General features: G+C 38.7%; 1 protein-coding gene across 1 annotated transcript in view; it reads right to left on the bottom strand.

Annotated features, from left to right (window-relative positions):
- Positions 1-1,561: 1,561 nt before the first annotated feature.
- WFS1 (Wolfram syndrome 1 (wolframin)) overlaps positions 1,562-13,935 on the bottom strand; it is a 31,810-nt gene continuing 19,436 nt past the window's right edge. Inside the window, 6 exon segments of the mRNA XM_010075583.1 lie at positions 1,562-2,387; positions 2,389-3,344; positions 5,017-5,162; positions 8,936-9,016; positions 9,674-9,844; positions 10,631-10,775. Coding sequence (XP_010073885.1) covers positions 1,562-2,387; positions 2,389-3,344; positions 5,017-5,162; positions 8,936-9,016; positions 9,674-9,844; positions 10,631-10,775 — 2,325 coding nt within the window.

Below are 13,935 nucleotides of genomic sequence, written 5' to 3'. Positions count from 1 at the left end.
ACCTTACACCATTTCTTTACCTACACCGGGTGGCAATAGAGATGGCTGACAGTTTTTAAAACTAAAAGCACCCAGAAGACTTAATTCTGCTTTGCAGATTTTCTGATGGGCTCAAACACAACTATGTGGCTTTGGATGGTGGAGGCTTCTGCTCTGCAACATCAGGCTTGGCTCACTGCCTGGGAAGTGGGCAGCATGCCTGCAGGTGCCCTTGGCTTCTTCCCAGCTGCAGCCCGGGGTGATGTTGCAGAGCGTGTTCATAGTTGAGTGCAGCCAGATGCCTCATTTTCCCAAGAACTTCCCCTCCTCTATCAAGAGTTTCCACTGATATCACTTCCCCCCTGGCCTGACCTCCCAGTGATGACTGATATGCAAACACAAACAGGATCTAATGCACCATCAGTGGAAGAGTACTCAGGTTTTTTTATCTGAAATAGTGTCATCAAATGGTTAAAAAAAGGTAGTGAGTCACAATTTAAGCAGCAGTAAGGAGCACATCTAGATTTCACAGCTACAAAAACTTCACCTGGCATACTTCAGTTTTACTGCTGGCTTGAAATAATGTGAAATACAACTGCAAGTATCACACACCAGAAAATTTTAAACATTCTGAATTGTAGTTTTCAGTGAAAGCTGTTATCAGTGCAACATAAAAGACGGCTCACAATATCAAAGTGTAATGAACAAATTCAAGTTAATTCAAGTTTCTATTTTAATGTTTATTTGCACAATACAAATTATTAAACCAAAATACTATTGCAGTTTCCACTGTAGACTTTTAGGTACTATTTTCAGTTGCTTTGGCTTGTCCATTACTGGTACCATCTTACTCTCTGGTGTTTGTCCTTCACACACTAGCATAGATTATACCTTAGTGTTATGTGTAGCTATCATATCCAGTCTGAACAAACAGCATATTTTGTACAAAATATTTAGTGCCAAATGGAAGCTTGAGGACTTTTTACAACCTTGCTGCGGTGTGAAATGGTGTGCCCTTTCAAAAAAAACAAAACAAACCACTAAAGTCACTGTCTCCTGGACAAATAGTGAAACAATGAGTCCTATATGCAGATATCACCACCAGGTACTGACGGTAAAATAATTTTTTTTTAGAAAACACCAAATAAATACAAGCAATATATGAAACATAAGCTGTTGTCAGCTACCTATTCTAAATCATATTTGTGAAAATACAAATGGGCACATTGTGAATATTTAAAGAGTAAAGTGCTTTTAACATCAAGCAAGTGAATGCATCTAATGTCAGGCAAATATATATCCATTTTGGACAAAATAGTCTCCATGCAATTAGTCAGCAGCAATCCTCTCCATTCATTTATAATATTAAACTAGTACATATTACTTCAGTCATACAGGGTTTAAAGTCAGGATACAGTGTGTACACTTACATAACTCAACCAATGCTCTACATCAGAACACATTTTGAGCATTGCTATAGCAAGGTGGTGGGTTTTTTTTTTTTTTCTTTTAAGCAGCCGAACCTTTGGTAGTGTAAATGCAGCGTACACTGAAGATACCACTGAACCAATATAAGAACTCATTATGCAGCTGACAGGAATGGGAAGAAGAAAAAATCAAAAGCAAATTTAATGGCGTTATGCACTGTGCTCCTCCAGTCATGCTCGATTTTCACATGCCTCCCTGCAGGTAAGATTTTAGACATGCAATTCAAGCAAGTGATTGCTTTCAGTTCAAAGACAGGCCATTTACTGCCAAGACGACCCTCCAGAATTGTGCTGAATTCAATTATGCTTCCTTGCCTCAAGTTCAACAACACTTTTTTAAACTCATTGCTTGCCTTCAGCACAATATCTTTGGTTATATCATCCTCCTCTATAGGCTTGCTTCCATTTTTGCTACTGAAAGGCATGCCCACAGTTATTTCAAATTTGTACCGATCAAACATTTTCATGTGGCAGCTATGCTTTGTCAAATACTTGAGACGACACAATTCTTCCTCCTCCAGTGTAACATTTTTGGGGTCACAAAGAGGGTAGGTTTCACCATACAAGCATCTCATCCAATCGCCAATAAAAAGTGGAAGCATATTTATTGCAGATTCTGCACTGTTGTCGATTTCTGTAACGCGTACGTACTTGAACCGCCCAGTCCACGTCACTCTGTGTCCTTCCAAGTGACTACATAAAATCTGAGTACGTGCCATGTTAGTTTCCTTCCACGACCGGGGTCCGCAGAGGAAAGCATACTGATTCCATGTCAAGGTGGAGTTGTAAACTTTCATTCCCTCTGATCGATACACATAGAACCAACAGAACAACACGACAGCTGTAATCCACACCAGAATGAGTTTCACAATCGAGCTTCGAGTGAGGGATTTAACCATTTCCACTACAGAGAAGTTCACTGAAGAGCAACGGAACAGCACACAAAACCAAAGTCACTACAATTTTCATGAGCTCCAGAGACACAAACCACTTAATGAAATGGATAAGACACATCAGTGCAATGCCTACACCTAGCACTGGGAGTGCAAAGAGAAACAGAAAATAACCGATTGATGCACGAACAAGCCCAATGCCAGAGGACTCCCGCAGAATGACCACAGAGAGTTCACACCACATAAAGCAAACCAGATATGGGACCAGGTAGCAGTAGGTGCCTTTAAAGTTCCGTAGTTGTGCCATTCTAAAGAAAAGATAGAACAAGTACAAAAACAGAAGACATGGGATGCTCACATTTATCACAAAAGCATGGCCTACAGGAACAGTAAAGAAGGTTTTACCTAAGAATTTCAAGTAGCCCAAATTCCCAGGTAATACCTGCAATAGGGATAAACAACCTGCTGCTATCTCAGTCATTAACGCTCTTCGTGTGTAAGGTTCTGCACACGTGCTCAAACTCATGTAACTTGTCACTGTGAAAAAAACTGAGATGGTAGCTAACTCTGAGCATGGTATACAGTCTTTGTTTGCTATTGGGAAGGAAAAAATGACAAAGAATACTGAGAGCAAAAAATAAATGTACGGCTCTAAGTGATTCCATCCAAAGTTCACCTCAGCTTGCTCAACATCTAGGTTTGGTTCAAAACGAAGCAGTAAGTCAGTCAAAGCACGGAAGTTTTCCCAAGCCTTACTGTCCTGAAAAACTTTGAGTGTGCAAATCACCATAGCAATGAAGGACAAATAGAATATGACTAATGGAATAATGAAGGCAAAAAAATCAATTGTCAGATTACTGATGATGAAGAAAAAGATGAGAGCATTGATATGATGTGTTGGAACAATGGTATTTCCTGCCTTTGATGCAATATCTATAAGGTATTCTTTAATCTCCATAATGGCATGAAGCGGATATTTTACAACCTGGAAAAAGAGAAAGAAGTATTTTATTTATGAGCAGTTTTATATCTCTACATCACAGATACTCTTAGCTGAAGCAGTAGCAGTCAGTTGTCTAACCTCAGCTGATGTGAAAAGATTTGTATTTCAGACAAATGTTGCCAATAAAATGAGATTACTTTGTCTGAGATTATTAGCTCTATTTTGATTAATTCAGTCAGAAGAAGCTCAGGGGCGACTTTGATTTCAGGAAAGATGTATTTCATTACCTTTGACACATATAATTAAATGGCTTTCTAGTCAAATATTCTGCTCTGCTAGCTTCACACTGAAGATAAACTACACGGTTGCAGTTCTGTACTATCGTAAGTCATTACTTGAGCTGTGATTACTGTAGCTTTAATGCACTGTGCCACTGTTCTCCAAGAATTATGCTATATGTTCTGATATGCATATACACTACAGGAAGCAGTGCATATGATTCATATGCACTTACAGGAAGTCTTTACAGCTGTGGTTTACCTTTAAAACAATTCTTCCCAAGCACCTATGGATGCAGCTGTCAAAATCTGGTTTGTAAGCAGCAGAAATATCTTTAACTATAATTACGTGTTTAGGAATTCTTTTAATTCCACAACAGTAACTGTACAGGATCGTAAAATTCTACCTGTCTTACGTGGCATTTTCCAACACAGTCACCAGACAGAGGAACTACTGGATCAAATCCTCTCCCTCTGACCACACACTTCACACAGGATCAATAAAAAGGTACAGGATTTTTCAAACACATATTCAAATACTGCATCTGCACATTAGATTCTGCAAACAATCCACCTTCCCCCATAAAGAGATAGTTTTTTATGTTTTTCCAGAATTTAAAGAGATAGTTTATGTTTTTCCAGAATTTATGTTTTTATATTAATTAGTTCAAGGGAAACGCCAAGTATGCTTCAGCAAAGATCCATGCGCTGTGATGAACTGGGGCAACACACACCATGACTTGGGCACAAGCCTATTAGTGAAGGTATTCCTGTTCCTCTTCATAAATGCATCTCTTTCAGAATATTATTCAAACAATTGGAAAAAGATATCCCCTTCCTCCTTTTTGTTCCACCCCTACTATATGATAATGGACAACAAAATGACAACAATTATAACAAAACCCCTCACATCAGCAGCTAGAAACCCCCTACCTTACTTGAAATTTATACCAGTACTGAATGCATGGACCTTAATTTTGTCTTCTCCTTTCACTACCTAGAGAATTATCGGTATAAAAAAAAACACTGACAACAAATTCCACCATTCTTTAATTCCTTCATAATAAAACCCTTTCACACCTCAAGGCTGTGGATAATTTTTTCCTACCTGCTTGCTCCTGTTTAAGTAAGAAAGATCTGAACCATATAATAACATCTATAATAAAAATATAGCAGTTATGATAGGGACATTTAAATCCTCACTGGGGTGTAGTGAAGAGAGATTGCCCTCTTCCAGGGAAACCTGTTACCCCTTTCTCTTAAATATATGAACTCATATGTATGAAGCCAAGTCCAAAGAAATCAAAGCAACAATTCTTGTACTGACCTATATAGACCAAACATCAGCTTTGAGAGTCAAATGCAAGTCACCTCTGTCTTGTCTGAAATGCATAAGTTAAGAGCCCTTCAATATAACTGCTTCAGCACTGGCTTACCTTCAGTCGCAGGGGTAGTTCTTCAGGAGTCTTCCCTGCCAATTCATCATCTTCCTCTTCCTGCATAATCAGGTTAGATGGGATGATTCCCTTTGCGTACTTCTTGGTAATTTCAACAAAGTCATCCAAAGCAATAAATGTTTTAGCTAAAAATAAAAATGAAGACTTTGAGCAAATAGTATCACTACAACCCTGTACTGATCATGAGTTGGAATATTCATTTTCTTTTGTGGTATTAAAGAAGATCCACTCTGGGCTTCAAAAACTGAACTACCAATAACACAGGCTTACCTTGCAACTTGTTCTGAGATCTGTGCCGAAAACAAGAAGCTGTTTGTGCCAGCAACATATGACTCCTCTAAATCTTGTCAGACTAGTAGGTAAGTTTATTATACCGGCAAGTAGGAGAACGGAGTGAGTGAATGTAGCTTATCTGCATGTATTCCACAGAAAAAAAGACTACTGGATTAGGTCACACAGTTTTAAATTATAAGCTATTATATCTTTGGCAACTTCTTGAGAATAATCTTTAACAGCCACATTGAAAAGAAAGAATTGTAAGAAAGTTATCTGTACGTTATTACTAAAAAACTGACTTCTGACTTGGCATTTAACCGTCATTTTTATGAGTTCAGAAGTTACAGACAATTATGGGAAATATCCGATTATTCATAACCTATATTTAGTCTTGTAGATATGTATAGTGTAGTGATTTAATATGCTATATGGCTATACAATGGACCTCCCCCAAAAAATATCAACTATGATCTAAAACAAATAGCCAGCAACAAAATATGCTTTGCTCAGCTCCACACAGAGACAAAATTTATCACTCTGCCCTGGAAGATCCTTATCCACTCCTGTGAGCAGAAGGGAGGCAAGAGGTTACTTCTGAAAACTGTAGGGATGCTGCAAGTCAAGAGATGATTTATACGCTGCCTCAAACTCTTTGCATAGCCAGTTAGCTATGCATGATCCATGCACATTAGCATGGATTAGATAATTTCTGTGATATCTATGGTAGACAAGCTTGATGTCGTTTGTAAAGGAGGATAATTAACAACTTTTTTCCATACACTAAAGCAAATGACATTGCTGTAGATATGAAAGACTTTTGAATGACAAAAATCAGTAACACACAGCCTACGCAGGAAGTTTAGCTGGTCAGCTGATACAAAGATATGAAAGCTGGCCTTCTTAATACCAGTTTAAGGCTTTAAAGAGAGAGAAAACAAAACTGCATCACTAAATTTAAAATCAGAGGATTAGTTGGTTTGAGCCTATTAATTTTTTAATTTTACAAAAATGCTTACATTTATAGAAATTATATATAAATATATCAACATTTAATATTGAAAACACTGTAGATACAGAACAAAATTAAGTATTTGTGTCAAAATGCCTGGTACAGGAAGAAGAGTGCTGAAAGATTTCAATAGAAAAATAGTAGCTTACAATATATCTTTTGCTTTAATCTTACAACATGGATGTTACCTTTTGCTTGCACTTTTTTTTTTTTTTCCCCCTCATTGCATGAACCCATATGTCCCACAAAATACCATCTGGCATGCCTCCCAAGAAAAAAAATAAAATTTTTTTGCTAACTATTCTTATCATTCACAGACTGTAGGGTGACATCACTTGCACAAAGAAATTAGTGAGGCTCTTTAGCTGTCTTTGGTGGGGTTCAGATCAAGCCAAATACCAAACGTGTCATCTAAATTTATTGTCCTATTGGTACAAAATATACAGTGGTAAGATAGCCTTTTTGGTGTGGAATCAGCAAGCAGGCCTGGCTAGAACCTCACAAAAATTCCTTAACGGCACTTTTACAGGACGATGAGACATCCTGAGAGGGAAGGAGTTACTAACTTACTCTGCCCAGATGGCCTATCAAATGTAAGGACATGTATACTCTCAGGTATGCAACAACTGCCCATTACCAATGTCAGCTCTAATCTGCTGTTTATACGTCCATTAAGGATACCCCAAATCTCATATCTGCAAACATATATCAGGCTTAATAATTATCTTTCAAGTATTGTCAATGTACTAAAACTGAAGGAAGAAGCTCCTGCTGGCAAGATACATCAGTATATCAGAGAAGTAAATGCTGGAGAGTAACAGCTGTCTTGTTCATCTATGAGAAGATAAGAAGCTCTCTAGAGAAGAGGTAACAGCTTAACTCTTACTTTAAGTGTTTGATGAAAACTTTTCATTTTTAAATGTTATTAGTATTTTGTCACCTAAGTGTCTCTTAAATTGATACAAAAAGCGTATGTTGTAGATTCTATTTATTATTCATAGATTTTTTTTCTTCAGTTCGGTTATGACAAATTCCCCTGCCTCCCCCATCCACCGTAGAGGAAGAAAAATATGCACATCAATTTCTGCCTACGCTTACATGTAGCTTCATTTACTCTCCTGTTATTTTATCTGCCATTTAAGCCTTAAAAAAAAAAAAAAAAGCCAGTTCCTTTTCTGATATTCTTTGAGTTACTGAAGACTCCAGAACAAAATTACTTACTTTGCACTCACGCTCTATCAGAACATGCCAGTTCAGCTAAGGGATGAAAGTAACACTGGTGTCCACTAAGCACCAATGCAACATAGCTCCAATGAACCCAGACACATTTGCATTACAATACGATAATCGTAAAGTGAAACACAACAGTCTTATCCTTGGCAGACTATTCCTAGCTTTCCAGAAGTGGCAAACGACTCACAAGAACAGCTGACCTACTCTCACGGAAGTTTTGATAGGACCAGAAGCTTGGTCTCCAAAACACTATTTCTCCTGTCACCTACTCCCTCACTCCTATACACAGGCACACATCCCTCCTCCTCTTTTACTTCTGTGAAAGTTAACATAAAACTGAAATACTCCACTCTTCTTAGGAATGTTATTTTCAGAAGTCGCCCGCATAACAACCACAATGCCTGAAGGTAAAGGCCAAAGTGACCAAATGAAATGTAAATCTAATCTTTCAAGGAGCTTAAACCTGCAGACCCCCAGATTTGGCTCACTAATCCCCAGATGATGCTCCAGTTACACGCATTCTCAACTACAGATATATTGGTGAATAATGTGCTTTGCAACACTTAGAAGAGCTCTTCAAGAGCTGATCTGGACTGCAGATGAACTATTTCATATGACCTAGTGCATGTCAAGAAAATAAGATTTTCCCAACAATGATTAATCGAACCTGATGTTAGATAACGTTCTTGAAAAACTATACATGCTGCACTGTTTATAATACATTTTCTTAATTTGTCAATTTGACTTTCCTCCTGAAGGCCCAGCAGCATTTCTTAGGCATGCAGGGCAAGGGAGAACTTTATTTCCCAACCCCCCACCCCCACTATACCTTACAAAACTCACAGATTTGGGTCTACAAGTCTGACCCTGCTGGTGTTGAGTTTTTTAATTCTCCCCACTGCACAAACTCGGCTTCCTCTAAGTTACGAAAGGAATATATTGGTGCATCTTTTCTATATCAATTCTTGAACAAATATGAAAAGACAAACATTAATTATATGACAAACAGAAGCAAGGCAAATAGAATGAGGGATCTGTCTGCATTAAATGGTTGCATAATGAATTACCTTATTGTTGTCTGAAAGCTTACTACCTAACTAAAGTTTAGAACCAAAAAAATACTGAAAGCACAATTTTTTTTTTAATTTTTTTTTTTCTGAATAGACTTGTAAGTGATGAAAGGGCAAGAATATAAAAATAACAAATGACATGCAAACCCCTCTTGGTATGCTAATCACAGACAAGTTGACTGCAACAGTATCAGTTCATAACAATCCAAACTTGCTACACATTCCTACTCTGGCAGCACAAAATTGCTTAGCAAAACAAAACAGAAACCAAAACCACAGTCAAAGACTGAAGGAAGCAGCATGCACTCACATTCACTGCTGACTAATCGCTCCAGCATTCTTCTCTGCTTCTGCACCGACTTTGGGAGTGGGCCAGGTTGCTTCTCACCATCTGGTTCAATGATAAAGTTTATGGAAAGTCAAAGCAGTCAATGAAAATGATCAAACAATAACTGGAAATGTTCTTCGAGCTGCAATATCTGGAGAATGGCATTTCCTCAAATTCAGGAAAAGACATACATATAAACAGGTAACAGGTGGCTATATAGCTTTCTACATTCCTATTACTACACTAGAAAAGGGAACAGCATTGGCATAGCAAACATATGCTGCCTTAATGGCAGAGTACGCCAGATGTCTTGAAGACTGAGTTTGTAACTGAAGTATCTAGGAAGATACCATCAAGACGACTGTTTAATGCAAGGGGAAACAAAAAAAACAAAAAAAAAACAAACACAGAGAAGCCATTAGATTTATTTTCCAAAGACAGCAAGTGTCAAATTAAGATATTTTTAATATTTAGTCACTTGTATGAGTGCTTAACTGAATCACAAGCTACAGCAAGAATTGGCAGTCTTTTATGAACTAACTTTATTGGCCCACAGTTCTTAAAAGAGTTAAGAAAAGTAACAGCGTTAATGACCCTAAGTAGATCGTACATATACTTTTATCTTATGCCTGATGGTTTACAGAGCCCTTCAGATTAGTAGCTGTATTCTGCCTCTAAGTCTGTACTTTATCAATACCATAAATCAATTCACAAACAAACCTTCACTGTCAACTTGCCCAACATTTTCCAGTAGTTCAGAAACTGCTAATTGCTTCTTCTTTTTTGGGTTTAATTTCCAATACATGACTAAGGCAGCTTTCCTCACAGCTCTCTCCAAGTCAGTCTCAGATGATAATTTTTTTACTTCTTGCTCATTCTCAGAAGTGATGCCTCAAGAAAAGAAAAATACATTAGACACTGTTATCTCACACCCATGCAGAAATTACAGATTCCCCCACAATTTATTTTTCTCGGTCTCGTCTGAAACTTCTCAAGTTTCATTCACATCTTTACCACCTAAGTAAATTACTGAAATGCCTTTCTGTGCCCATCTAATCACATTACTTAAGTTTAAACTGTACTTCAAAGACTGTGCAAGACACACATTATACTTATGTCTCACTTAACTTCTGAAGTATGGCAGCTCAGGATAAAGGTGGTGCAGATGGACATGTATGGGTAAAAAGTCAAAGGCAGCAAGAATATAATGAAAGTTTTTGTTTTGTTTTTCTTTAAATCAGAGTTCAGATAGTCAGTAGACAAGAGGAGACCAGTCCAAGCACGGGAAGTAGCATGAAGGAAGATGTGAATCTTACAGTGGGAGAAGACAGTGAGAAAGACCAATTAGGACAGAGGTTGGAGAGGGGCAAAAGAATGAAACAACAGCAGATACGTAGGTGGTGTGTAGCTATATATGACCTTCACAGTCAAAAAGAAGAAGCTTCAATGAAAGGTGAGGAGGGAAGAATGAACAGGAATTCCATGAAAGAATTCAAGCAAATAATATATATGTTTTTATGAGAAGTATCAGTAATTATTGCCGTCAGCAACTACTCACATAATTTTTGCCATGAACATTCCCATTATATTTTAACCCCTATTTGAGTGTTAAAATGACTACAGTATTATTTTAGGTAAAGTAGGAAACGCAAGCAAAAAGTATCAGAGAACCCATACCTCTTCTGTCTGCTAGGCATCTACGCAACAGTTTGACAGCTTCTCTTCGGCCTTGCTTAGCAGCAAGGATGAACCAGTCAACCGCACTTGAATTGTTAAGTTCTTCATCCTCCTCTTCTGCTAATCTTAAGAAGTGTTTCCCCACCTAAAATAAATGGGGAACAGAATTCCTCCAATAACTGAAATACACTCTTGTATCTCTCTCCTCCCACCCCCTGAAACTCAGCTACAACAAATTAACTCTGAACAAAAGGTCAAAACATTTGCTCCTAGCACTAAGAACATAGCTGTAAGTTGATCTTCTGCAGAGCAAGATCAGTTTCCAGAACTGGAAGCAAGAAGGAATTGCAACACATTCAGGCAGATCAATTAATTAGTTGCTGTCGGTCTTTGGGCATCTAGCAGGACTAGGTAAAGCTCCTGGTGTTAAAAGTAGTATTGAAAGTGGCCCTTTCTTGGATTCTTTTCCTCCTATAACAATGGTCAGACAACAATGCTAGCCTTATTTTTAAAACATTAAAATTAAGTGTAATAACCTGGTGCCTGTGACATTCAGAAATTCATATGAAGTTACTGACAAAGGCCCTTGACATAGAAGGCGACTTCAGCAATGAAATCCCTGACTCACAGCAGCTTAGCCACTGAAGATCAAAGAAAACTCATGATTAATTAGTAAATGGAATAAAACTAATACTGCATAAGCATCAATCAACTTAAGTGATAACAGTCTGTAAAAATCCTACTATTTAGGATTACAGAAATTATGGGGCAATTGCCTATATTACTGTTTAACAGATAAAAAAACACCACCTATTTTCTTTCTTCTGTAAAATTGAAATATATGATAATAAACTGGTAAATATATTTAAGCAATAGCATGAAACACTTCTGCTTATCATACCACAAGGCAACAAAACGTTAAATGGCAGAAAGTGGCCAAGGCTACTGGATATTTTATCTGCACACCTGGAAAATTTGGGAAGTGTCTTTGCCTGTCTCACTGCACTCCCCCTCTCCCTATTGTTACTTCAGTTACATTCTAGGGGTAATTAATGCAAAGCCTTAAGAGTATAGCTCTGTAAGTTCATGGTATTATTTGATGAAAGAAACCTGTTTGACAGTTTCTCCAAAACTTGGCCTTTGGTATTACCTTAAAAGGTATTTCTTTAGTCACCTTTAGGAGATAAATATTTCACATTATTCCCATGCAGACTAAACACTCTGATCTCATGAGAAAAACCAACCCCTTTTTCTCCCATTAAAGGTTAGGTCTCCAGCATTGCAAGTGGATTCATACATCTAAGTAGATGCTCCAACACCTTCTATAACTACCCAATAGTTATTGGGTAGATATCATAGTGATTAAACCCATAGAAAATACAGTGAAGCTATCCAAAACCATACAGAAATAAGAAAGAAATTAGACTAAGTCATACAAAAGCCAGAACTAAACAATGATTAGGAAGTTACGCCAGAGTTCAATGAGCAGTGTACAGATATAGTGGCAGACCAAGAGAGAGTATGAGATGAGGGAGAAAAAAAAATTCTAAATATTTCAGCCCAAATAGGGCAATTGCATGGTAATTCATCAGCCAACTGCAGATGTATCTTCAGCTATTTATTTCAGAAAGGAATTGCTTGAACAAGTTATATGATAAGTAACATCCTCTGACTAGAACAGCTGTTTCTTGAGCACGTTTATATTTATAGCCATTGAGATACTGAGCAACGCTTCAAGAGTAGTAGCACATAATGATGTAGCTCTTTCAAGTTTATGAGGATGTCTTGGACACGGAAAGTCATACTGCCACATAAACTAGCAGCTGAGTGGCATTCCACAGAGGTCTGTGTTGGGACCAGTGTTATTTAACATCTTTGTTAGCAACATAGACAGTGGGACTGAGTGGGCCCTCAGCAAGTTTGCTGATGACACCAAGCTGTGTGGTGTGGTCAACACACTGGAGGGAAGGGATGCCATCCAGAGGAACCTTGGCAGGCTGGAGAGGTGGGCCTATGAAAACCTGGTGAAGTTCAACAAGGCCAAGAGCAAGGTCCTGCACATGGGTCAGGGCAACCGCAAGCACAAATACAGGATGGGAGAAGAATGGATTCAGAGCAGCCCTGAAGAGAAGGACTTAGGTGTGCTGGCTGATCAGAAGCTTAACATGACCTGGCAGTGTGCGCTTGCAGCCCAGAAAGCCAACCATATTCTGGGCTGCATCAAAAGCAGTGTGACCAGCAGGTCAAGGGAGGCGATTCCCCCCTTCTACTCCGCTCTCATGAGGCCCCACCTGCAGTACTGCATCCAGCTCTGGAGTCCTCAGCACAGGAAGGACATGGACCTGCTGGAGCAGGTCCAGAGGAGGGCCACAAAAAGGGTCGGAAGGCTGGAGCACCTCCCCTATGAAGACAGGCTGAGAGAGTTGGGGTTGTTCAGCCTGGAGAAAAGAACACTCCAGGGAGATTTTACAGCAGCCTTCCAGTGCTGAAAGTGGGCTACAGGAAAGATGGGGAGGGACTCTTGATCAGGATGTGTAGCAACAGGAAAAGGGGCAATGGTTTTAAGCTGATAGAGGGTAGATTTAGATTAGATATTAGGAAGAAATTTTTTACTGTGAGGGTGGTGAGACACTGGAACAGGTTGCCCAGAGAAGCTGTGGATGCCCCATCCCTGGAGGTGTTCAAGGCCAGGCTGGATGAGGCTTTGAGCAACCTGGGCTAGTGGAAGGGGATCTTGAAGGTCCCTTCCAACCCAAACCATTCTATGATTCTACGATTTTGGAATTATTTGTATTGCACAAGGCTACTGCACAAGCAAAGTGACAGCACAACACTTGTTTTATCATAGAAGTGGGGTTTTTTTAGTAGTTTTGTTTAGTAGGTTTGTTTAGTAGTTTTTGAATCAGCATCAAGATTCAGATGCTGATCAGAATCATCTACCCCCTCCAAAAAAAAAAAAACCCCACAGAACCCACTCCCAAAATCTGAGCAACCAGAAAATGTTTTCCCTTTATTTTGATTATAAAATTTCAAGCTTCTGTGTATGTTAAGAGTTTTGGTAGGAAAAAGAACTGACCTCCAATTCTTGTAAGAAACAAATTTTTTCCATGAAATACTACTGGAAGATCTACCAGCTGGCTCTGAACAAGCCTCGCACAGCGGCCACCTTTCCCTGTCATAGCAAAGCTCCTACATGGAACCACCTGAAGATGGCTGCAAAGCTCTGGCCCACAGCAAATCAAAGGAGGAAGAACTGACAGGAGAAGGTGTTAACCTCAGCTTTGTCATCTAAGCTTTCAGGGTTC

This window comes from Pterocles gutturalis, unplaced genomic scaffold (genome assembly GCF_000699245.1).
Source record: "Pterocles gutturalis isolate BGI_N339 unplaced genomic scaffold, ASM69924v1 scaffold34702, whole genome shotgun sequence".
Lineage (NCBI taxonomy): Eukaryota > Metazoa > Chordata > Aves > Pterocliformes > Pteroclidae > Pterocles > Pterocles gutturalis.
The sequence above is the reverse complement of the archived record's forward strand: the minus strand, read 5'-3'. Positions and strand labels throughout refer to the sequence as shown.